The 25,025-nt window shown below is 39.9% G+C and overlaps 1 protein-coding gene across 1 annotated transcript in view; it reads right to left on the bottom strand.

Moving 5' to 3' along the window:
• Positions 1-25,025, bottom strand: part of LOC126292032 (nascent polypeptide-associated complex subunit alpha, muscle-specific form-like) — a 397,943-nt gene that overhangs the window by 101,093 nt on the left and 271,825 nt on the right. The window contains exons 13-15 of the mRNA XM_049985825.1: positions 19,674-19,884; positions 16,169-16,253; positions 13,166-13,282 (exon numbers count right to left, since the gene is read on the bottom strand). Coding sequence (XP_049841782.1) covers positions 13,166-13,282; positions 16,169-16,253; positions 19,674-19,884 — 413 coding nt within the window. The remainder of the gene's footprint in view (positions 1-13,165; positions 13,283-16,168; positions 16,254-19,673; positions 19,885-25,025) is intronic.

The following is a 25,025-nucleotide window of genomic DNA, read 5'->3' as shown; positions in this document are numbered from 1 at the left end:
CCATGGTACAGCTCTAAAAAGACAATGAGATGACATAAAAGCAGCTAAGGAGGGGGAGATGACGTAAAAGCAGCTAAAGAGTATACAACATTTTGGTCACATTTTGTAGATCATATTATGGAAACTCTCTGACCCAAAACATTAAACTAGCCACACAAAAAGAAAGAAGTATTGAAAAGTCTATTGCTAGTCTTCTGTGTGGGAAACATTAAATGCCAGAATCCGTACAAGGTTAAAGTGGCCTTTCATCTGTTGGTCTAGATGGCAAATTTTCTCGGTACTGTGATCAACTTCTATGACATCACGGAATCTATAAAATCTGCACTTATATGAAGAAATTAAGATATAATGTATGAGTATGAGACTGTCTGAATCAGCATCTCTTTTAACTACAATAAATGGTAAATGCCTTGAACAAAAAACTATGACCAGTAGTTGGAAGAAAGCATAGGACACATCCATCAATAAGAATTGTAGCATAAGTAATCCACAAAATTACCATCCAATATCCTTGACATCCATTTGTTGTAGACTCTTAGAATATATTCTGAGCTCTAACACAGTGAGGTGTTACAAATAGCTTGGCCTCCTCTATACCAACCAGTATGGGTTCTGAAAACATTGGCCAGTGAAAACCAACTCACACTTCTCACATGATATTCTGAAACCAATGGATCAAGGCACTCAGTGAGATGCTTGTAAAAAGCTTTTGACTCATTATCACATCTATAATTGTAATCAAAAATATGATCGTACAGGGTATAAAGTAAAATTTGTGTTTTTGTTGGGGATTTATCGGTAGGGAGGATGGGACATATTTACGTTGTATATTAATGACCTGGCAAATGATATTAATAGCATTCTCAGACCTTATGCAGATGATACATTTATCTAAAATGGCATACTGTCTGAAAAAAGCAGCAGAAATATTTAGTCACATCTTGATAAGATTTCAAAGGAGTGCAAAGACTGGCAAATTACTTTAAATGTTCAAACACGAAAAAATATGCAAATCACAAAATGAAAAAAAGTAGTATTGTATGACTACAAGACCAATGAGTCACAGCTAAAATTGGCCTGCGTGTAACAGTTTGTAAGGAAACACAATTAAATGAGAGGCTCAGTCAAAAGGTAATGCAGGTGTCAGACTTCACTTCATTGGTAGAATGCTAGAGAAGTGCAGTCAGAATAATAGGGGATATTGAACATAGCAAAGAATGGTAGCAGAAATTGTCACATGTTTGCTTGACCCATGAGTGAACTTCAGCATCATGGAGATGCTGAACAATCTGAACTCACACACACTAGAAAACAGACATGAACTACTCAATAAAAGTCTACTCACAAAGTGTCAACAACCAAATTTAAGTGTTGAATCTAGGACTTTACCTGAACTCCCTATACAGGGTGAGTCAAAAATGACTTTAGAGTTTTAGAATGATACAGAAATTAACTGAGATGACATACAGAATTGGTAGATGTGTCATTTTATAGCAAACAATCTCAAGTTTCGCATAAAGGTGTCAAGTGGTATTCTGGTTCGATGTGACTACCATTCGTGATACGGCAAACATACCACCAGTAGTCAATCTCTTCTCACACTTGTTACAGAAAAGTGGGTGCAACTTGTGCAACGGTAGTGTACATTCGATTTTTCAGGTTGGCTATGTTGTTTAGCAGTGGAGAGCTTACAGATGATCTCTAATAAAACCCCAGAGAAAGAAATCCAATGGTGTCAAATCTGAAGAGTGATGTGGCCATGCAATTGGCTCTCCATGCCCAATCCATCACTTGGGAAGTGATTATCAAGGAAACTTTTAACTTCTGTGAGGAAATGAGGTGGTGCACCACCTTGTTGGTAGTAAACCATCCCATCTCAGTCCCCTTCATCGACCTATCAATCTTTGGAATCCAAAATTTTGCAAGCGTATCAGGGTACACAATACCAGTGACAAATTCCCTGTGAATAAAAAAGGGAAAACACCTTCAATTTGCTAACAAAACAAAACACATTAATGTTGGCGCTGTCATGAATGTTTTCCATGTCTGTATGTGGATTTTTGTTGCCTCACATTCTCCAGTCATGGGTTTTCACAGTGCCACTGACATGAAATGTTGACTCATCACTGAAGATTGTTGTGTTCATGTCTCTTCATCCTCTATGCAAAGTAAAATTTCTGCATAGAATTCCCCATGAGCAACCTTACCTGCATCACTAATGTGTTTTGCCATTGTGACTCCATATGGTTTCAATGTAAGCATCTACTCAGTTTTCACCAAACAGTCTTTTGTGAAATGCCAGTCTCTCAAGTGCATGTTACATGATTTTTGTGGATTGCAGACAAAGTTCTCCCTAACCTGTTTGACATAATCTCAAAATGTGGGTGACCTGGTGATTTATCATGCTGCAACGAACAACCTGTCTCGACAAAGTTTTTGTACCAAGAGTACATTGTAGGCATGCCTGGAGGTTCTTTAGCATATCTGGTGTGAAATTTATGCCGAAAAGTTGTTGCAGAGATGGTTTCATGAAACCAAAACACACAGCAAGCACACTCCATGTCAGTGAAAGCAGCCATTTTGACTGTGCTGGCACTCCTAGTGGCAAGGTGGGGTACTGATGCACTACATGAAATGAACTTGAGGTTTTTTGTTACAAAATGATGCATCTACTGATTCTATAAGTTATCTCAATAAATTTCTGTATCATTCCACATTTGTAAAGTCCTTTTTGGCTCACACTGCATGTTGCTCCCATAGGGATCACAAAGGTGAGATTACACTAATCACAGTGTGCAAAGAGGTGTTTAAGTAATCATTATTCTTGCACTCCATACGCAAATGGAATGGGAAGAACCTCTAATAACTGGCATGATGTAACCTTTTCACTCTGCCATGCACCTCACAGTCATTAGTAGGTTATAGATGTATCAAATGCTAATGCAAGGGTACCTAAGCCTGTGGATGATGGCAAGCTGTGCCCCGTCTCCCCCTCCCCGCCCTTCCCCATCTCTAAAGCAAAGGAAAAAAAAATATAGTGTAATCAGGCGTGTTTCTTTTCAAGAAATTGACTTAAAAGACAGCATTACTTAGGTTTTTAACTCAATCATAATTTTTCTATGGCTACTTACAAGTTGCCGGTCATCTTCCAAAATATTACAAATACTCCACACCTCCAATCTTGCCCCCCCCCCCCCCCCCCTCTCGGAAACAAACTATTGTACTGGCACCCTTGTGCTAAAGGCACACACCTACCTTCTACAGTGACACAAATTTGTTGTAGTTGAACACTATTCTTACTGCCCATTTCCATGAATTATGATAACATTCAGATGCTGGCCATAGCTACACCATCTGGGAATTCTTCTGGGAATTCTGTGCTCAAGAATGAAGTAGGAATATGATTAGCAGGAAAATAGTCAACTGCCATGAAGGTCTCCATATAGACAGTTCATTAAATTCTCTAATATCACTTTCTTGGCATAACAGGAATTTCTGTACTGAATCTTCAATGACAAACAATTTTCTACCTGCCAGTAATTTGAATGTTGAGCCACTCAGCTATTGATCACTCTGGATTTGTGATATCTCAAGCTGGTCCATTTCCATTAATACTCTGTGCTTAAACAGTTTAACATTGAGACACATGTTCTATCTGTAATGCTTTGTTTTGCTAACTATGCATCTATGATGCATACGCATCCACCTCCGCAATGCAGCTTAGAGTCATGAGGTTTTGGTATTTCAAAGAACATATAGGATGAATCACAATCCTTATTAAACAGGTATAGGTGTTTTAGAAGGGACTGAGGATAGCAATATTTGGTAATGAACCCTATCTGGAAATGAGTTGTTTCAAAAATAAATGACTTTGAATGACGGAAGACAATACATACTGACAGTGCTCAGTCATCTCTTGTGTGATGCCATGTCACATGTCATCAGAAACCACCCCAGAGAAGTGAAATGCATTTCCATCAGTTGCCATTGAGTAATCAAGAAAGATAGTACATTACAGAATGACAGAATACACATTTTCTGAGTATAACAAAATATTGCTCACGTATGGTGAAAGTGGATGAAATTAGCACAATGCCAATTGTGGCGGGTCATGCCTGTCTATCGCAAGTCATATCCGCAAAATGATAAGAACAGCTTTGTGAAACACTAAGAGAGCTACTGTAGCCATGACTGAATATGCCACATTGTTGATTTGGAAGAGGAAGTCCTCTAACTGGTTAACCAGAACCAGTCAACAAGTACCCACAACATCACAGGTTCCATGCACGGATCATAGAGGAGCATCTGGCAAGTTTGCCACAAACGGAAACTTCTTCCATACAACCTCCAGTGGGAGCAGGCAATGGGCCCAGCTTATTTTGTGGCTCGTGCAGATTACTGTGCACAGTTCCTACCTTGTTGTGACATTCTCTACTTTTCTTAAATCATTCTTTTCACAGATAAAACACATTTCACAAATGAAGGTCTGCTTAACTGTCATAACAGCCACATTTGGCATGAGGAAAACCTTCATTCTGCACATGCCCATGGATTTCAACATAGTTTTGGTATTGATGTGTGGGTTGGTATTATCCATGTTTGTATGACTGGCCCATGTATTCAACCACCCTATTTAACATGTCATGGCTACTTGATCTTCATGCAAGACATGCTGGTGTGGCATTGCATATCCATCAGACGATATTTGAGCACAATGGTGTGCCCGTCCACTTTTCATGCAATGTCCATCAGCACCTTCACCAAACATTCGGAGAAATTTCGATACATCACGATGCTCCAAGTTGTTGGTAAGCATGATTGCCCTGTTCAACACCTCTGGAGTTTCACCTGCAGGACTACAAGAAGACTATTATTTAAAAGACTCCTGTGGAGTCACAGGATGATCTTCTTGCCTGCAGCAAAGGCCATTCAGGGAACTTCAGGACTTTTGGACTGTGTGTCTGAGTAAACATTGTTCACAGGTACACTTTGTACAACAAAACCTGTGGTCACCACTTCAAGCATATGTTGTAGCTCATGCTGGTATGTGTTTGTTGATGCATATCTTTTGACATTCTTTCAAAGTCATATATCTTCCAAATGACACTCTTCTGGACATGGGTTTATTACCAAACCTGAGTCCCTTCTACAACAACTATAAGTGCATAATGACAACTCTGAATCTCATTGTACAGGCAGGCTTCTACACTTGGAAATCAGTTAATAATGCCCTAATGATTATCAGTCAGCCTACATCTATTTTTGAAATGCTTATCTTTATCATAACTTTCTGTCTGGACTTAACACATTGTCACAAAAAAATCTGCTTTGATATTCTTTGTGCCTCTGCAGCACTACCCTTAAGCATAAAACACAAGTCATTCATTTATCAAGTTCCACAGATACCATCAAGAAGGAAAACCTACAGACACCACAGGAACTTAATCTGTGTACTATACTGCTTAGTGCCATGTCATTGAGTAAGCCTCTGCTTTGGGAAATCTGCTGCATCCTCAGTTCTATTAAAAAGCTGCTGTTTATCAGCTATTAGTGGCTACACATTTACTTGATCACAATGGTAGTTTTCAAAGAAAATATTTCTTCGATCTGTAAATACTGATTCCTATGTATAGCTTCTATAAGCCCACCGTGGTTTAATGCCCATCTTAGAAAACTGCTATGTAAACAAAGAGAGCTTCATCACATATTTAAGAGAAGTCAAAACCTAGCTCACAAATTAAAGCTGAACAAAGTGAAAATGAGCATAAGGAGAGCAATAAGAGAAGGATTCAGTGACTTCAAAAGTAAAACTTTGTCAGCTGACCTGAGTAAAAATCCTAAGAGATTTTGGTCTTATGTGAAATCAGTTTGAAATCATCTGTTCAATTATTCAGTGGCCATACTGTTGCCTGAATGGAAGATAACAGAGAGAAGGCCAAAAAAATGAGGTTGGTCTTCCGAAAATGTTTCACCATAGAAGATCATAGCATGGTACCTCCTTTCAATCATCGTATGAATACTGCAGTAAGCAGTTTAAAATCATCTGTTCAATTACTCAGCGGCCATACTGATACCGAAATGGAAGACAACAGAAAGAAGGCCAAAATAGTAAAGTTGGTCTTCCAAAAGTGTTTCACTGTGGGAGATAAGAACACAGTCACTCCTTTCAATTACTGAGTTAATGTTGCAGTAGCAGATATTGAGGTAACTGATCACTCACTTAGTAGAGAAAAGGTGTCAGGACCAGATTAGATACCTGTGGAATTCTACAGAGAGCATGTGAAAGAACTTGCTTCCCTTCTAACAGCAGTTTATTGTAGATTTCTGGAGCAATGACAGGTACCTCATGATTGGAAAAAAGTGTCAAGTCATTCCCAGTTTCAAGAAAGTTTGTAGGACAGATGCACATAATTATAGACATATTGTTGATATCACCCTGTTCTAGAACTATGGAACATGTTTTACCCTAATGTATTATGACATTTTTGGAGAATCAAAATTTCATCTATAAAAACTAACATGGATTCTGCATGCTTGCAAAGCTCAACTTGCTCTGCTCCTCCATGAGATCCATAGCACTGTAAGACAATGGCGTTCAGGTTGATGCCATGTTCCTTGACTTCAGGAAGGCATCTGAACCATCCGGCACTGTCGGCTAGTGAAAAAAATACAAGCTTATCAAGTATTGGACAAGATTTGTGGTGGGATTCAAGACTTTCTTGCAAACAGAACTCAACAATGACTTACCATTCCACATTGATGAAGATGCAAAGTTAGTTCTTTTTGCTGATGATACAAGTATAGTAATAACACCAAAAACCAAGAACTAAGTGATGTAATTGTAAATGATGTTTTTCACAAAATTAATAAGTGGTTCACAGCAAACGGTCTCTCTTTAAATTTTGATAAAACACAGTATATACAGTTCCGTACAGTAAATGGCACAGCTCCAGTGATAAATATAGACTTTGAACAGAAGTCTGTAGCTAAGGTAGAATTTTCAAAATTTTTAGATGTGTCCATTGATGAGAGGTTAAACTGGAAGCAACACATTGATGGTCTGCTGAAATGTCTGAATTCAGCTACGTATGCTATTATTAGAGTTATTGCAAATTTTGGTGATAAGAATCTCAGTAAATTAGCTTACTATGCCTACTTTCATTCACTGCTTTCGTACAGCATCATATTCTGGGGTAATTAATTGTTGAGTAGCAAAATATTGATTGCTCAAAAACGTTTTATCAGAATAATTGCTGGAGCCCATCCATCCTGCAGACATCTATTTAAGAATCTAGGGATCCTCACAGTATATATATATATATATATATATATATATATATATATATATATATATATATATATATATATATATATATATATATATATATATAAAAAACAGAAAGAAACTTCCACATGGGAAAAATATATTAAAAACAAAGATTCCAAGACTTACCAAGCGGGAAAGCGCCGGCAGACAGGCACATGAACAAAACACACAAACACACACACAGAATTACGAGCTTTCGCAACTGGCAGTTGCTTCGTCAGGAAAGAGGGAAGGAGAGGGAAAAATGAAAGGATGTGGGTTTTAAGGGAGAGGGTAAGGAGTCATTCCAATCCCGGGAGCGGAAAGACTTCCCTTAGGGGAAAAAAAGGACAGGTGTACACTCGCACACACACACACACACACACATATCCATCCGCACATACACAGACACAAGCAGACATATTTCAAATATATATATTAAAAACAAAGATTCCAAGACTTACCAAGCGGGAAAGCTCGTAATTCTGTGTGTGTGTTTGTGTGTTTTGTTCATGTGCCTGTCTGCCGGCGCTTTCCCGCTTGGTAAGTCTTGGAATATATATATATATTCACTTATGAAATTTGTTGTTAATAATCCAACCCAGTTCAAAAGTAATAGCAGTGTGCATAGCTATAAGACCAGGAGAAAGGATGATCTTCACTATGCAGGGTTAAATCTGACTTTGGCACAGAAAGGGGTAAATTAAGCTGCCACAAAAGTCTTTGGTCACCTACCAAACAGCATCAAAAGCCTGACACATAGCCAACTAACATTTAAAAATAATTAAAAGAATTTCTAGATGACAACTCCGACTACTCATTGGCTGAATTTTTAGATATAAATTAAGGGAAAAAAACAACTTAAACATTAGTGTCATGCAATATTTTGTGTAATGTAATATCTTGTACAGATATCTTTTATTAACCTGACAAGTTCTACATCATTACGAAGTGTCATATTCACGATCTATGGAACAAGTATTAATCTAATCTACTCTTAATGGTACAAAATCAACAGATGAAAGGTAATTTGTGGAACACCCTCAGGAAGGGTGACAGGACCATTACTGTTTACAGTTTGTATAAAGGATCTAGTAGAAAGTGTTGGATGCTCTTTAAGATTGTTCATAGATGATGAGTTTGTCCATAAGAAATAGCAATACCTGAAGACAGTGCCAGTTTGCAGAATGACCTGGAGAGGATTGACGAGTGGTGCAGGCTCTGGCAGTTGGCCCTGAATGTAAATAAATGTAACATACTGTGTGTACATAGGGAAAAAATGTCCTACTGTATGACAACACTATTGATGACAAATTGCTAGAAACCATATCTACCATAAAATATCTAGGAGTAACTATACAGAGCAACCTAAATTGGAATGACCACATAAAACCAATAGCAGGAAAAGCAGATCTCAGACTGAATTTCATGGGAAGAATCTTAAGGAAATGTAGCTATCCAGAAAAGAAGTAACTTACAAGGAACTTGTCCAATCAATGATAATCATTCTTGAGTATTGCTCGTCAACCTGGGATCCTTACCAGATTGGACTGATAGAAGAGATAGAGAAGATCCAATGGAAAGTGGCATGTTTCATCAAGGTATCATTTAGTTGGTCTGAGAGTGTTACAGAGAAGTTCAACAAACGCCAATGGTGGGCATTATAAGAGAGGCACTGCGCATCACAGAGAGGCTAAGCATTGAAATTTCGAGAGAGTACTTTCTGGGAAGAGGCAGACGACATATTACTTCCTCCCGGGTGTTGTGTTGTTGTTGTTGTTGTTGTCTTCAGTCCTGAGACTGGTTTGATGCAGCTCTCCATGCTACTCTATCCTGTGCAAGCTGCTTCATCTCCCAGTACCTACTGCAACCTACATCCTTCTGAATCTGCTTAGTGTACTCATCTCTCGGTCTCCCTCTACGATTTTTACCCTCCACGCTGCCCTCCAATGCTAAATTTGTGATCCCTTGATGCCTCAAAACATGTCCTACCAACCGATCCCTTCTTCTAGTCAAGTTGTGCCACAAACTTCTCTTCTCCCCAATCCTATTCAATACCTCCTCATTAGTTACGTGCTCTATCCACCTTATCTTCAGTATTCTTCTGTAGCACCACATTTTGAAAGCTTCTATTCTCTTCTTGTCCAAACTAGTTATCGTCCATGTTTCACTTCCATACATGGCTACACTATAAACAAATACTTTCAGAAACGACTTCCTGATACATAAATCTATATTCGATGTTAACAAATTTCTCTTCTTCAGAAACGCTTTCCTTGCCATTGCCAGTCTACATTTTATATCCTCTCTACTTCGACCATCATCAGTTATTTTACTTCCTAAATAGCAAAACTCCTTTACTACTTTAAGTGTCTCATTTCCTAATCTAATTCCCTCAGCATCACCCGATTTAATTTGACTACATTCCATTATCCTCGTTTTGCTTTTGTTAATGTTCATCTTATATCCTCCTTTCAAGACACTGTCCATTCCGTTCAACTGCTCTTCCAAGTCCTTTGCCGTCTCTGACAGAATTACAATGTCATCGGCGAACCTCAAAGTTTTTACTTCGTCTCCATGAATTTTAATACCTACTCCAAATTTTTCTTTTATTTCCTTTACTGCTTGCTCAATATACAGATTGAATAACATCGGGGAGAGGCTACAACCCTGTCTCACTCCTTTCCCAACCACTGCTTCCCTTTCATGCCCCTCGACTCTTATAACTGCCATCTGGTTTCTGTACAAATTATAAATAGCCTTTCGCTCCCTGTATTTTACCCCTGCCACCTTTAGAATTTGAAAAAGAGTATTCCAGTCAACGTTGTCAAAAGCTTTCTCTAAGTCTACAAAGGCTAGAAATGTAGGTTTGCCTTTTCTTAATCTTTCTTCTAAGATAAGTCGTAAGGTCAGTATTGCCTCACGTGTTCCAACATTTCGACGGAATCCAAACTGATCCTCCCCGAGATCTGCATCTACCAGTTTTTCCATTCGTCTGTAAAGAATTCGCGTTAGTATTTTGCAGCCGTGGCTTATTAAACTGATAGTTCGGTAATTTTCACATCTGTCAGCACCTGCTTTCTTTGGGATTGGAATTATTATATTCTTCTTGAAGTCTGAGGGTATTTCGCCTGTCTCATACATCTTGCTCACCAGCTGGTAGAGTTTTGTCAGGACTGGTTGTCCCAAGGCTGTCAGTAGTTCTAATGGAATGTTGTCTACTCCGGGGGCCTTGTTTCGACTCAGGTCTTTCAGTGCTCTGTCAAACTCTTCACGCAGTACCGTATCTCCCATTTCGTCTTCATCTACATCCTCTTCCATTTCCATAATATTGTCCTCAAGTACATCGCCCTTGTATAAACCTTCTATATACTCCTTCCACCTTTCTGCCTTCCCTTCTTTGCTTAGAACTGGGCTGCCATCTGAGCTCTTGATATTCATACACGTGGTTCTCTTCTCTCCAAAGGTCTCTTTAATTTTCCTGTAGGCAGTATCTATCTTACCCCTAGTGAGATAAGCTTCTACATCCTTACATTTGTCCTCTAGCCATCCCTGTTTAGCCATTTTGCACTTCTTGTCGATCTCATTTTTGAGACGTTTGTATTCCTTTTTTCCTGCTTCATTTACTGCATTTTTATATTTTCTCCTTTCATCAATTAAATTCAATATTTCTTCTGTTACCCAAGGATTTCTAGCAGCCCTCGTCTTTGTACCTACTTTATCCTCTGCTGCCTTCACTACTACATCCCTCAGAGCTACCCATTCTTCTACTGTATTTTTTTCCCCTATTCCTGTCAATTGTTCCCTTATGCTCTCCCTGAAACTCTGTACAACCTCTGGTTCTTTCAGTTTATCCAGGTCCCATCTCCTTAAATTCCCACCTTTTTGCAGTTTCTTCAGTTTTAATCTACAGGTCATAACCAATAGATTGTGGTCAGAGTCCACATCTGCCCCTGGAAATGTCTTACAACTTAAAACCTGGTTCCTAAATCTCTGTCTTACCATTATATAATCTATCTGATACCTTTTAGTATCTCCAGGGTTCTTCCACGTATACAACCTTCTTTCATGATTCTTAAACCAAGTGTTAGCTATGATTAAGTTGTGCTCTGTGCAAAATTCTACTAGGCGGCTTCCTCTTTCATTTCTTAGCCCCAATCCATATTCACCTACTATGTTTCCTTCTCTCCCTTTTCCTACACTCGAATTCCAGTCACCCATTACTATTAAATTTTCGTCTCCCTTCACTATCTGAATAATTTCTTTTATTTCATCGTACATTTCTTCAATTTCTTCATCATCTGCAGAGCTAGTTGGCATATAAACTTGTACTACTATAGTAGGTGTGGGCTTCGTATCTATCTTGGCCACAATAATGCGTTCACTATGCTGTTTGTAGTAGCTTACCCGCATTCCTATTTTCCTATTCATTATTAAACCTACTCCTGCATTACCCCTATTTGATTTTGTGTTTATAACCCTATAGTCACCTGACCAGAAGTCTTGTTCCTCCTGCCACCGAACTTCACTAATTCCGACTATATCTAACTTTAACCTATCCATTTCCCTTTTTAAATTTTCTAACCTACCTGCCCGCTTAAGGGATCTGACATTCCACGCTCCGATCCGTAGAACACTAGTTTTCTTTCTCCTGATAACGACATCCTCCTGAGTAGTCCCCGCCCGGAGATCCGAATGGGGGACTATTTTACCTCCGGAATATTTTACCCAAGAGGATGCCATCATCATTTAATCATACAGTAAAGCTGCATGTCCTCGGGAAAAATTACGGCTGTAGTTTCCCCTTGCTTTCAGCCATTCGCAGTACCAGCACAGCAAGGCCGTTTTGGTTAATGTTGCAAGGCCAGATCAGTCAATCATCCAGACTGTTGCCCCTGCAACTACTGAAAAGGCTGCTGCCCCTCTTCAGGAACCACACGTTTGTCTGGCCTCTCAACAGATACTCCTCCGTTGTGGTTGCACCTACGGTATGGCCATCTGTATCGCTGAGGCACGCAAGCCTCCCCACCAATGGCAAGGTCCATGGTACATGGGGGGGGGGGGGGGGTTCCTCCCGGATACGTCTCGCAAATTGACCATACTGATAAAATCTGAGAAATTAGAGCTAATACGGAGGCTTGCCGACAATCGTTCATCCTACACGCAACGTGCAAGTGGAGCAGGGAAGAGAGGATCAGTTAGTGGCACCAGCAGCACCCTCTGCCACACACCATTAGGTAGCTTGTGGGGTATAATGTATTATTTCTCATACACCTTTATACCGAACACTGCTACTTGCCATGCAGCTAACTTTTCAATTTCTGAATTTAGATCTTTAGATAATTTTTCAAAAAAGTGGCTAATGAGATACATTTTTAATTTTTGTTTGAGCTAGTAGGGATTCCTAATCTTTTGCTTATACCATATGAGAGCTTGTTGAATACCTCCACATCAGGATATGAAATTCCCTTCTCAATCCTTGGCAAGGAGGCAAAGACTACATGAAATTTATTTGTGTGACTCATATTGTGTCTCTAAATCACCAGCAACAAAACCCATTAAGGGGTAAGTGTAAAGGGAAGTTAGTGTAAGAATTCAAAGATTCTTAAAAAGGCTTCTGCAAGATCAAGAACTGTCACACAATACTCCTACTGCTCATGTCTGAAATGGTGCTCATTCAGGTTAGCCATCACACAATTGTGAGCGTGCTGTAACATTACAGTGGAAATGTTCACAAAGATAAACATGATGACTTGGATCAGATGCTGCTCGCTAAACTGCTGTACTCACAACACGGTTAGTTCCAATTTCTAGTACTATGTGATAGTGGCTTATTTGTACTGCCGGGGCAGAGTTTACCTGATCCAAGTAATCATCATAGTTGACGGGTGTCCGAATTTCTGTCTCTTCCAAGCTTATGCCTTCACCGAGCACCCTGTGCTCGCCAACTTCATCCACTTCATTTGGCAGGGAAGACTGTAAAATAAGATCAGCTGTTATAAAAGTGCACCACTTTGCTGTGTTATTGAGTGTAACTGTTCTAAAATACATTGACTGGAATTGTCACTATGCTTTGCTCATGGCATCTGCCTCAGATAGCCCCTGCCTCCCACTTGTTGTGAAACCGGGCACTGTGTCACCCTCATTTTACGAGTAGTACACAACCTGATGTACTGTTTTAGTATAAAAGTCCGGTCCACCAATGTCACAAACATTTCAGTGAAGAACACAACACACTTTTCTGAAAAACTGCTGATTAGCTCTTACTATGCCCTTTTCATTGCCTTCTGCACTGTGGCATTCTTTTGTCAGGCAATTCTCCAGGGACCAAGAAAATTTTTATTTGGAACAAGACAGCCATCAGGAGCATCACCAGGATTACCAAAAATAACATGTCATGAAGGCTTTATTTCAAAGAATTGCAAATAACAACACTCTCATCTCTTTTCATATACAGGTGCCTTTTTGTACACAAACTTACACCCTTGGGCAGTCTGTTCATAACCATAATACTTGTCAAGCATTAAAGTGAGACAAATCTACAACTCAACATTTTAAAAAAAGCACAAGGTATGCAGGTATAAAGCTTTTCAACACATTAACTGTACAGCCACATCTGCCTCTCTTAATATCTTTAAAAATAAGACCCAAAATGGCTGAAAGAGAGAACTTTTTACACTGTTAAAGAATTTGAAAACTCTTCAAAAGTAGAGCTGATTTACTAAATAATTATAGCCTCATTTGTTTGTACCTTCTTTCTCTGCTAGTCTCTCCCATCTGGTATTTTGTCTTATGTGTATAATGAATAAGCAAGTAACTAAATAATGTTCACCTCATATCTTATTATTAACCACATTGGGAAATTTCTGGGTATGCCCTCTATTCTTTCATGATGTAAAACTTAGGAAGTAACTTCACAATTTTTAGGTCCACATTTAAGAATTAACCATGTGGACGACTCTTTATGTATCACATTATGTTGTTTCATCATGTATGTTCTTTTATTATGTGTAGTACCACAGTGTATGTAAGTACATTTCTTAACATGTCAATCATATTTTATAAAATCTCAGGTACACTACTTGTGGTGTCACTGCCAGACACCACACTTGCTAGGTGGTAGCCTTTAAATTGGCCGCGGTCCGGTAGTATACGTCAGACCCGCGTGTTGCCACTATCAGTGATTGCAGACCGAGCGCCGCCAAACGGCAGGTCTAGAGAGACTTCCTAGCACTCGCCCCAATTGTACAGCCGACTTTGCTAGTGATGGTTCACTGACTTCTAGGCTCTCATTTGTAGAGACGATAGTTAGCATAGCCTTCAGCTACGTTATGTGCTACAACCTAGCAAGGCGCCATGATCAGTTTCTATTGATATTGTAAATCATGTACCGTCAAGAGTGACATTCGTCATTAATGGATTAAAGTTAAGTATTCCACCAGCTACGTCCGTTTTTCTCAATTCTAATTCCCTTGTCATGTTCCAGACCTCACGCCAGCCTGTGTGAGCTAAAAGACGTGCATTTTGGCCTTCTTTAGTAACCCTGTGTTGGCTCTCCTGCCAACCACAACACTACTCATGATGACATCAATTGCATGCAAATGCTTAAAGATGGAGGAATAAATAAATGAGTAAATGAATATATATTGAGCAAGCAGTAATGGAAACTAAGGAGAAAGCTGGAAAGAGAATTAAGATTCAAGGTGAAGAAAATTAAAGCTTTGTGGTTTGCCAGTAACACTATAATTCTATCAGAGAAAGCAATGGAGATTGAAGAGCAGCTGAACAGTGTCTTTAAAAGATGTTACAAGATCAACAGCAATAACAGTAAAACTAGGTTAACGGTAATTAAATCAGTTGGGCTGAAGGAATTACATTAGGAAATGGGACACTAAAAGCAGTAGATTATGGCCACAGCAAGAAGACTGTTTCTGGAAAAAATAAATTTGTGATCATCTATACATATATACAGGGTGGTAACAAACAGTCTGAAAAGCTTGTAAGCACATTGCAGGGTAGATCATACTGAGAAAAATCATTTGAAGAGAATGGATACTATCTTAAAAAGATTTTGTGAGATGAATATCAATAAAGGTAAAACAAGGATAATGGATATGTAGTTGAAATGCACTAAGTCAGTTGGTGCTGAGGGGACTAGAGTAGGAAATGAGGTTCCATTAAGTCTTAGATGAGTTTTGCTTTTTGGACAAAAGAGTCAGTGCAAATGCCAGAAGCAAAGACAACATAGACTGAGGCCTGGAAGTACTAACAAATAATTTCTGTAAAAGAGAGATGTTAACATATAATACAAATTTACATCTTCAGAAGCCTTTACTGAAAATGTTTCTCTAGAGTGAAATCTTATGTGAAAGTCAGGCACAGCTCAGCGTCTCTGAGGTGGAGGCACTCCAGAATATACAGTAAAATACATTTTTAATAACAAACAGTTTTGGAACTGCTGACATGTTTTCCAAAACGCTAGTTACATTGTATGTAACAGAGTTTGGGGGCATGCCTCCTACAGAGTACAGCTCTCATGGGCCTTCCAAAGACTCTCATTAAAAGATGAGGTCAAGTTGGTGATGTTTCCTTGTGAGTATCACCGTTCCACATGTCTGAAAAGTGCTTGGCTCCCAACAATGTGACTCTGACAAAGAGTTACAAGAGGCTATCATGATCTGCCTGCAATCTCAGGCACTTATATTGAACAGTAGAGTACACAAGGATGTAGTTTTAAGAGTTTTCAAACAAATTTGCTTTATCATGTTTTATTTACATCCTAAAACAGCTCACTTTATGCACACTTGCATATACAGACATCATACGTTACATGCCAGACCAGCCACTACATGTAATACACACCTGTTGCCCACAACGTTTTCTCCACCTCTCTGTCTCCAGCTTTCTGTCCTTGTTTAAGAGTCCTGCTACCACCCTGGCACCAATACTAAATTGCAGAAGGGAAAAGAAGATATTAGAGAACCAGAAAGACTTCAGCAAAAACAACTATGAATAACAAAGATCAGTTGCAGTTTTAGATGACCTGCCCATGATGCAGAATACACAGACCATACCTGTGGAAATAAAGAAGAGATCTAGACAAGACTGAATCATTATCGCTCATTAGCAACCATTGCTCTTGTATCCCAACCTTCTAGTGGTGGTCAACAATACAGTGTAATCTGAGTGGTTCTTTTATAATCATATCACACATAATCATAAAACATGTGTCAGTGGTGTTTGTAAAAGGGGCATTCAAAAAGAAATGAGCCAGAGGCATAATTACAGAAACCAGTACCTGTATGTTACAAGTATTGCTGTTGAGACACTTGTCCCACCATGACAGAAGATGATAAATGGCTGTCCCATAAAATTCCTGGGGCTGCGATGTTAACCAGTTCTGCGCGTACAGCTGGACGTCATTGTCCGAAGTTAATTGTTTGCCCCTCAGAGCCTTTTTTAAGGGAACCAAAAATGGTGTAATCACAAGGAGAGAGGTCCAGACTGTATGGAGTGTGGCCAAGAACCTCCCATTTGAATTTCTGTAGGAGTGTCATGACTCTGTTGGTCGTATGAGGCTTTGCATTGTTGTGGAGCAGAATGACCCCACGTGTGAGATTGCCCGCTTGTTTTGATTTGATCACTTGGCGAAGGGTAGTCAACATTTGCAAGTAACGCTGGGCATGCACTGTTGTCCCATGCTGCAGGAAAGGAATCAGAAGGGGGCCATTTTTGGTCACCTTGAAAAGGCTCTGAGGGGCAAACGATTCACCTTGGATGATGTCCAGCTGTACATGAGGAACTGGTTAACGTTTCAGCTCTGGGAATTTTATGAGACAAACAGCCTTTCACCACCTTGTGTCACAGTGGGGCAAGTGCCCCAACAGCCAGGGTCAGTACTTCTAACATACAGGTACTGGTTTCTGTAATTATGCCTCCAGCTCATTTCTTTTTCAATGCCCCTTATGTTAATAAACAGAACTCACTTTTATTGCATTTTAAACAATGGAGTGTAATAATATTATGAAAGGGACAGTTGCTACTCACCATATAATGGAAATGTTGAGGTACAGATAGACATAACAAAAAGACTATCAGAAAGTGAACTTTCACCCAGATAGGCCTTCGTTGGAAACAGACAACACACACACACACACACACACACACTCTCAGAGACTGTGGTCATATGTGTGAGTTGCATTTGCATGAGTGAGTGAATATGTGTGTGTGTGTGTGTGTGTGTGTGTGTGTGTGTGTGTGTGTGTGTGTGTGCTGTGCCCCTCTGTGACTCAGCATCTCTGCTGTATCATGGGTAGCAAGAGTAGCAACTATCGTTTTCATTTTTTTTGCATTTTATATTTTTAGTGGTGTTTTGTAGAGAACTGACCTATAAAAAGTAAATCAGTGATTCTGAGTGGCTTTTTCACACACTGTGAGCACACTTATAATAATTTGACTTATTAATTACCTACAAAAATTCTCAGATGAGTAAGTTATCTCCAGTATAAAATTTTTGAGGCTTTCATGACCTCTTCTAGTTGGTTTTTATCTTGGGAACTTGGGCAATGATCATTTAGAAATTGTTCAGCATTTCACAAGTATGAATAGCTAGTACTGTCAACGATTCATCCTTTCCCCCCAACAGTGGAAGTTGAATCTTTAACAATGCTAGCAACTTTTGCTTGTAACACAGAAAAACCACGAAACAATAATTGATTGGACTCAAGACAAGCACTGATGGGCAAAATTTTACCACTACTTTCTCATAGTTGGTTTTCTAGCTTTTCACTTAGGGAACAAATGACACAAAGGGAAAGAACATACTGGAATATCAACAGCATAATGGAAAGGACAGATTGCTACTTACTGTAAAAGTGACATTTTGAGCTGCAGACACGCACAATGAAAAGACTGTTCCACATTAAAGCTTTTGGCCACCTTCAGTAAATTCACAAAAGCAAGCACAACAATGCAATGGTCGTGTTGAACAAAAGTTGCAATCCAGAGTGGGGCTGGGAAGTGGGAAGGGTGACAGGGTATGGGTGGGATGAGGGAAGCCAGCACTGTCTGGCAGAGCACACAGGGACTATACGATGGGAGACTATGGGGGATGGAGGGAGGAAACAGAGAGCAAAAATGGAGAGGAGCAGAGAAGAAGACTGATAGGTGTGATGGCTAAGAGTGGTGTACAACGAGGGTTAAAGAACGTGAATTAGGAGGAGTCGATTGGACAGAGGGGGCAGAAACTGTTGGGTGCAGAGTGTGGTAGTGGTACGTTACCATAAGTTGAGGCTGGGATAATTTCAGGAATGGAGGATGTGTTGCAAGGATAACTGTAGTCTGCATAGTTCAGAAAAGCTGATGGTGGAGGGCAGGGTCCAGATGACTCGAGTTGTAGCGCAGCCACTAAATGAAGCACATTATGGGCAGCTGCATGTCGTGCCACAGGGTGCTCTATTTTGCTCTTCACCACAGTTTGGGGGGAGGGGGGGGGCATTCATCCTGGTGGACAGATGACTGGTAGTCAACAATATAAAAAGCTATGAAATGATTGCAGCAGAGCTGGCACATGGCGTGGCTGGTTTCACAGGCGGCCTGGTCTCTGATGGGGTAGGATAGACCTGTGACCAAATTGGAACAGGAACTGCTGGGTGGGTGTATTGGGCAGATCTTACACCTGGTTCTTCCACACCTATATGATCCCTGTGGCAATGGCTTGGGACTGGATCACATAGGGATGGATTAGGATGTTGTGAGGTTGATGGGTAATGGAACACCATTTCAGTTGTTCCAATATCATAAGGTATTGAGTGATGAAGGGATGATAATTTGTAGCTGATTGGATGGTGGGAGGATTGCCCCCCCCCCCCCCCCCTTCCAACACCCACAGCCTCCTAATGCTGTTCCTGGCGGCCTTGTCCTCCGGCTGTCTAGTCCCTGCACACTCCACCAGATGGTGTTCTTCTCCCCTCCCTGCCCAGCACTCCCACCCACATCCTGCTATCCCTCATCATTGCCCCACTTCAGATTGCTGCTTTCACTCAACACTTAACATGGCAGTTGCATGCTGGCTGTAGCTGTTGGAGACAGTCGTCATGTGTGTGTGTGTGTGTGTGTGTGTGTGTGTGTGTGTGTGTGTGTGTGTGTGTGTGAGAGAGGGATGTGTGTGCATGTGTGGTGTTTTTTTTTTTCAGGAGAAGGCATTGGCTGAAAGCTCAGAGTATAACAGTCTTCCTATTGTGCCTGCCTGCAACTCAGCGTGTCATCTTTATAGTGCATAGCAATCTATCCTTATCATAATATTGTTGTACAAATGAAGTAATACATCTAATGTACTCATCTCTGGAGGAGTGTTCAGTGTACTCACAGGTCCAGCACCCTGTGCTCTATGTCGGTCACCTCCTGCTGCCTGCGGATCCGCTGAGCGACGGCCCACAAGTCTGTGTCTGTGTCGGCATGTACTTCTGCGTCCAGTTTGTCCGTTAGACCCAGTCTCTCCCTGTCTGTCCCGGACGCATCTGCAAAGGGGCTCGCTTCGTGCTCTGCACCCAGTGGTTCGTCTGCAGAATTGTCAGCCCCTGTGAAGTGTAAAAGAGGAGCTCTGTTGTTATCACATAATGCACTGGCACAAAAATACTTATTCATTTTTTATGAGACCTAAAAGTGGAAATAACGCCGACTGTGAGCAAATGGCGTGCTTTCATTGTCGATGAACAGCTAAGTCAGGGGTGTCCAACCTTTTAGAGTATCTGGGCGCCATTGGAAGAAGACATTTTTGGGCCACACATAATATAGTGGTCAGAGGTTTAGAATGTATTAATTTATGATTCTTTATTCGAGAAAAGCAAGATAGAATTGCTTTTACATTTTATATATGAGAGATCACTAATAATTTATATATAACTAATTACAAATCATCAACTTAAAGTGATGTTTGACTTTCAGTTTCGGAGACTAATGTACTAATATCAGGTTTGATCAAAGTGGTTGCAATTCTCATAATGTTCTCAAGCTGTTGATCTGAGATATTGGTTCTATTTTTACTCTTTGTGTGCTTTACTGCTGAAAACAGCTGTTCACAAACATACTTGCTTGCAAACAAAGATGCTATTGTCTTTGGCCAAGTAGAATTTTAAAATTTTAAAAGTCCAACAAAGATACAATCTTTTCTTTTTTTATGAGGAGGAGGAGAAGGAGATTAGTGTTTAATGTCCCATCTACAACAATGTCATTAGAGATGGAGCAGAAGCTCAGATTATAGAATAATGGAGAAGGACAGTAGGCATGCTCTTTCGAAGGAACCATCCCAACATTTACCTTAAGTGATTTAGGGAAATCATGCAAAATCTAAATCAGTATGGCCAGGTGTGGGTTTGAACCATCTTCCAGTTGGATGTCAGACATCAGCTCTATGCATTCCATCTGAAAATCTGCTGGCAACATATCTATAGTGTTTGTAAAATGTGTCGCATTTTTTAAAATTCTCAAATTGATTTTCGAATGCTTGCATCAGATCCTATCTTTAGGATTATGTTTCAATTCTTCTTAACTTTACATTGTCCAAATTCTATTTTACCAATCATGTGATAGATGCTCATTTGTTGGGCAGCATTGATACTTGCTTTGGGCTGCATGCAGGTCATGGGATATGGGTTGGAAACCCCTGAGCTAAGTTGATTCCTTTTTCATGCACAATATTTCAATGACCAACCTAGTCATCTCTCTGAGGTTCTACAAGCTGTGTTGTTATGCACAGCGACTCCCTGCAATGTAACCAGACATAAGAAGACACTTAGGTCAACCATCAAAATATTGTGCATAAAATGGAGTCAACAACTTGACTGTACACCTGAAACTGCATCATTAATTAATCATGCTGAGAAAACATGAGAGCTCACAGACTGTGTTACCTCAATCGAGACCCCCCTGCAAAACTTTCCTCATATCCTTTCTACCACAGACTTTTCTATTCTAAAGAGTCAGTCCATTACCAGTGATTTCTTCTGGGCACATTAATGAGGATGATACATAATTTGTAACAGGACATATGTCTTACCATAGATGGACTGAGCAGGTAGAAAATTCTGCTGCAGGCCTTGTTACAAACAAAATTAAAAACTGCACTTCACTTATTGAGGGAATATCAGATATAACAATAACACTTATTTTAAAAACAAACAATACATGTTCCATGGAAATCTTTCAAATCTACTTCTGATGTGGTATCCAAAAGTCTCTGAATATTGTGTGCAAGTAGTTACAAATATCATGAAGTATTTTTCTATTATTTATTTATTTAACTTGATCTGATTATGGCTATCAGACCCATCTTACATCAACCCAGGTTTCACATACACAGTATCTATTACATCATAGTTACCTATGACATAACGATTTTACTACAATAATTAATATTAAAACAATTTAAGTGTCTGAAGTGGCAGTGTAAGGAAATTATACTGAATATGAACTAAATAAGTTAATACTGGCTGTACTTTAACTACTCCAGCTGCTGCCATTAATAGTGAAAATTGTAATAACAGTAATAATGATAATAATAATAATAATAATTTTAACTGAATCAACTGTGAGTTATTGGTGAAACATTGTAAATTAACTAAACAAACACTGTTTTTAGCCGTGTTTCCCAATTTATTATTAATGTTATTGCACAACCAAGGTTGCAGGTTATAAGCCCATTTTCAAGTACATTATTGAGTCCAAAAGGTGATAATGCACAGATAAACATGATGACAAAGCAAAGGTAATCATCTCAACTTCTTAAGGTATTGATCAATAGCTTGATGTACAATTATGTCAATGACCATTTTTTAACAAATTACATACTTTATTATACATTCACAAATTACACTACAATGACTGGACTAAAGTTATGTATTAGCCAAGAGCTTTTTAACTAAAATTTCTAATTGGTTGAGTTTGGCCCTCTGTTTCTTTGTGTGTAGGACTTGTACATCTATTGTACATTTGCGGTTATTGTTCAGGCAATGTTTTGAAAAGGCTGAATAAGGCTTCTTCAGTCTCCAGCTTCTGTGGTGTTCTTTAAGCCTGGTACAGATTGACCTCCCCGTCTGTCCAATGTAGCAAGACTGACACTCAAGGCATGTGATTTTACAAACCCCACTTTTTGTGGTAGCTGGTTGTTTGTCTTTTGCATTGAACACAAAACTGCCTATTGTTTGAGGGACATAAAAAAACAAAGAGAAACCCTTTGCCTTCAAGATGTTACTTATGCTATTTGATGTTTTACCTACAAAAGGTAATCTGCACCATTTCTTTTCCTGTTTGTCTATGTTTTTCATTGGGGACCGTAGCAACTTGGCTTGCTGCTTCAATTTTACCTAAAATTTTATCAATGGTGTTGGGGTCAAATTCATTATTTATGATTACTTTTTTTATGTTAAGTTCACAGTCAAAGTCCTCTTGGGACCCAGGGATAGAAAGGAGACAGTGGATCATGTGATGGAATGATGCATGTTTGTAGGTTGTAGGATGCTGGGAGGAACCCGGGATGAAAGTATTAGTCAAGAAATATTATTGGTAATTTAAAAATTTATTGTTTCTGTCTTCTATCTTTAAGCTAGTGTCCAGAAAATTTATGCTGTCCCTCCCCCCAACTTCATGCTGATCTTTATGTTAGTGTGCCACTGCTTCGTATTTTCCACAAATTTATGGAGTTGTCTGTTGGAATCTTTCCACATAAAAAGAATATCCTCTACGTATCTGTACCAATCCCCAACATGTTTTGCGAGTGGTTCTCTCTTCAGAAAATTAGTCTCCCACATGTCCATGAACATTTCTGCTAGTAAGGGGAATAAAGGTGACCCCATTGCCAGACCACCTGATTGCTGACAACATTCCAGTCCAGTGGAATGTTGTTTAAATCAAAATTGTTTCTGCTTTCAAGGGAGCTTTTACCAGCAAGCATGCTCCAACATCTGTCATTCAGTCCAGACCTTGCACCATTGGATTTTCATTTGTTTGGTTCCATGAAGATATTCCTGGCTGGTCAACACTTTGCAACAGACACAGAAGTCAAATCAGCAGTTCCCAGATGATTATGCCCCAACCAAACAGACTTCTACAAACAGGGCATACTGAAACTGGTACCATGATGGGAGAAATGTGTTAAGAACATTGGTGACTATGTAGAAAAGTAGGTAAGAAACGTATGTTCAGTTGAGATTTTTTTGTTTTGTTAGCTATTAAACTTTTTGGTAATTAAATTATTGTGCACTTCTTTCAGATCTTCCCTTGGGTCTCTCATTCCCATAACCTTCTTGCCACAACCTACACTAGTCCCTTGCTTTAAACTGCCTCCATTCTTTTTCCTACCCACACTTCAGGCTCACACATGCCTTCTATCCTCCTTCCCTCCCTCCCCCCCCCCCTCCCCAGTGCACCTGCATAGTCCTTTCTCATTTTGTCTGGTTCTCTCCTATCTCCCACCCCTGTTCCCCTAAGAACCTAGCCATCTGGCAGCCCTCTATCCTGAACCCACACTCTCCCAGAGGCAGCACTATAGTGTCAGCCCCCCCCCCACCCCCCTCACCCTGCTATTCCTCCTCATCACAGCCAAAATCAACATGGCCATTTGTCAAACGTGAACAGACATCCAACAGTCTACTCTTAAATGTGCCTCTTTTTTGCAGTCCGTAGGAATATATCTTAATTAATTTTATTAGTATACTTAATATTATACATGTTACAATAGAACGAGGTCTAATGGAACCCTTTCATCAATAAGTGAAGTTTACGATGCCATTCAAATTGCATATAGCGGAGATGCTGAGTCACAATAGGCACAACAAAAAGATTCATACAATTATAGCTTCTGACCATTAAGGCCTTTGTCAGCAATAGACACACATACACACACGCACACACACACTCACGCAAATGCAACTTGCATATGTCTACAGTCTCAGACAATTGAAACCACACTGTGAGCAGCAGCACCAGTGCATGATGGGATTGGTGACTGGGTGGGGGTAAGGAGGAGGCTGGGGCGGGGAGTGGGAGGGATAGTATGGTAAGATTGATGAACAGTGAAGTGTTGCAGTTTAGACGGAGGGCAGGAGAGAAGGTGCAGAGGGGGGAGCGGGTAAGTAGCAGAAAGGAGAGAAATAACAATAAAAATAAAAGAAATTAAAAGACTGGGTGTGGTGGTGAAATGACAGCTTTGTAGTGCTGGAATGGGAACAGGGATGGGGTTGGATGGGTGAGAACAGTGACTAATGAAGGTTGATGCCAGGAGGGTTACGGTAACGTAGGATGTACTGCAGGGAAAGTTCCGATGTATGCAATTCAGAAAAGCTGGTGTTGGTAGGAAGGATCCATATGACAGGCTGTGAAGGAGTCATTGAGGTGAGGGATATCATGTTCGGCAGTGTGTTCAGCAACAGGGTGGTCCAGATGTTTTTTGACCACAATTTGTCAGTGGCCATTCATGCGGACAGACAGCTTGTTGGTTGTCTTGACTACATAGAATGCAGCACAGTGGCTGCAGCTTAGCTTGTAAATCACATGACTGGTTTCACAGGTAGCCCTTTCTTTGATGGGATAGGTGATGTTAGTGACTGGACTGGAGTAGGTGGTGGTAGGGGGATGTATGGGACAGATATTGCATCTAGGTCTATTACAGGGGTATCAGCCATGAGGTAAAGGATTGGGAGCAGGGCCTGTTTAAGGATAGATG

The sequence above is a fragment of the Schistocerca gregaria genome, chromosome 9 (genome assembly GCF_023897955.1).
Source record: "Schistocerca gregaria isolate iqSchGreg1 chromosome 9, iqSchGreg1.2, whole genome shotgun sequence".
NCBI lineage: Eukaryota > Metazoa > Arthropoda > Insecta > Orthoptera > Acrididae > Schistocerca > Schistocerca gregaria.
Note: the sequence above shows the minus strand (reverse complement) of the source record. Positions and strands in the feature narration are given on the sequence as shown.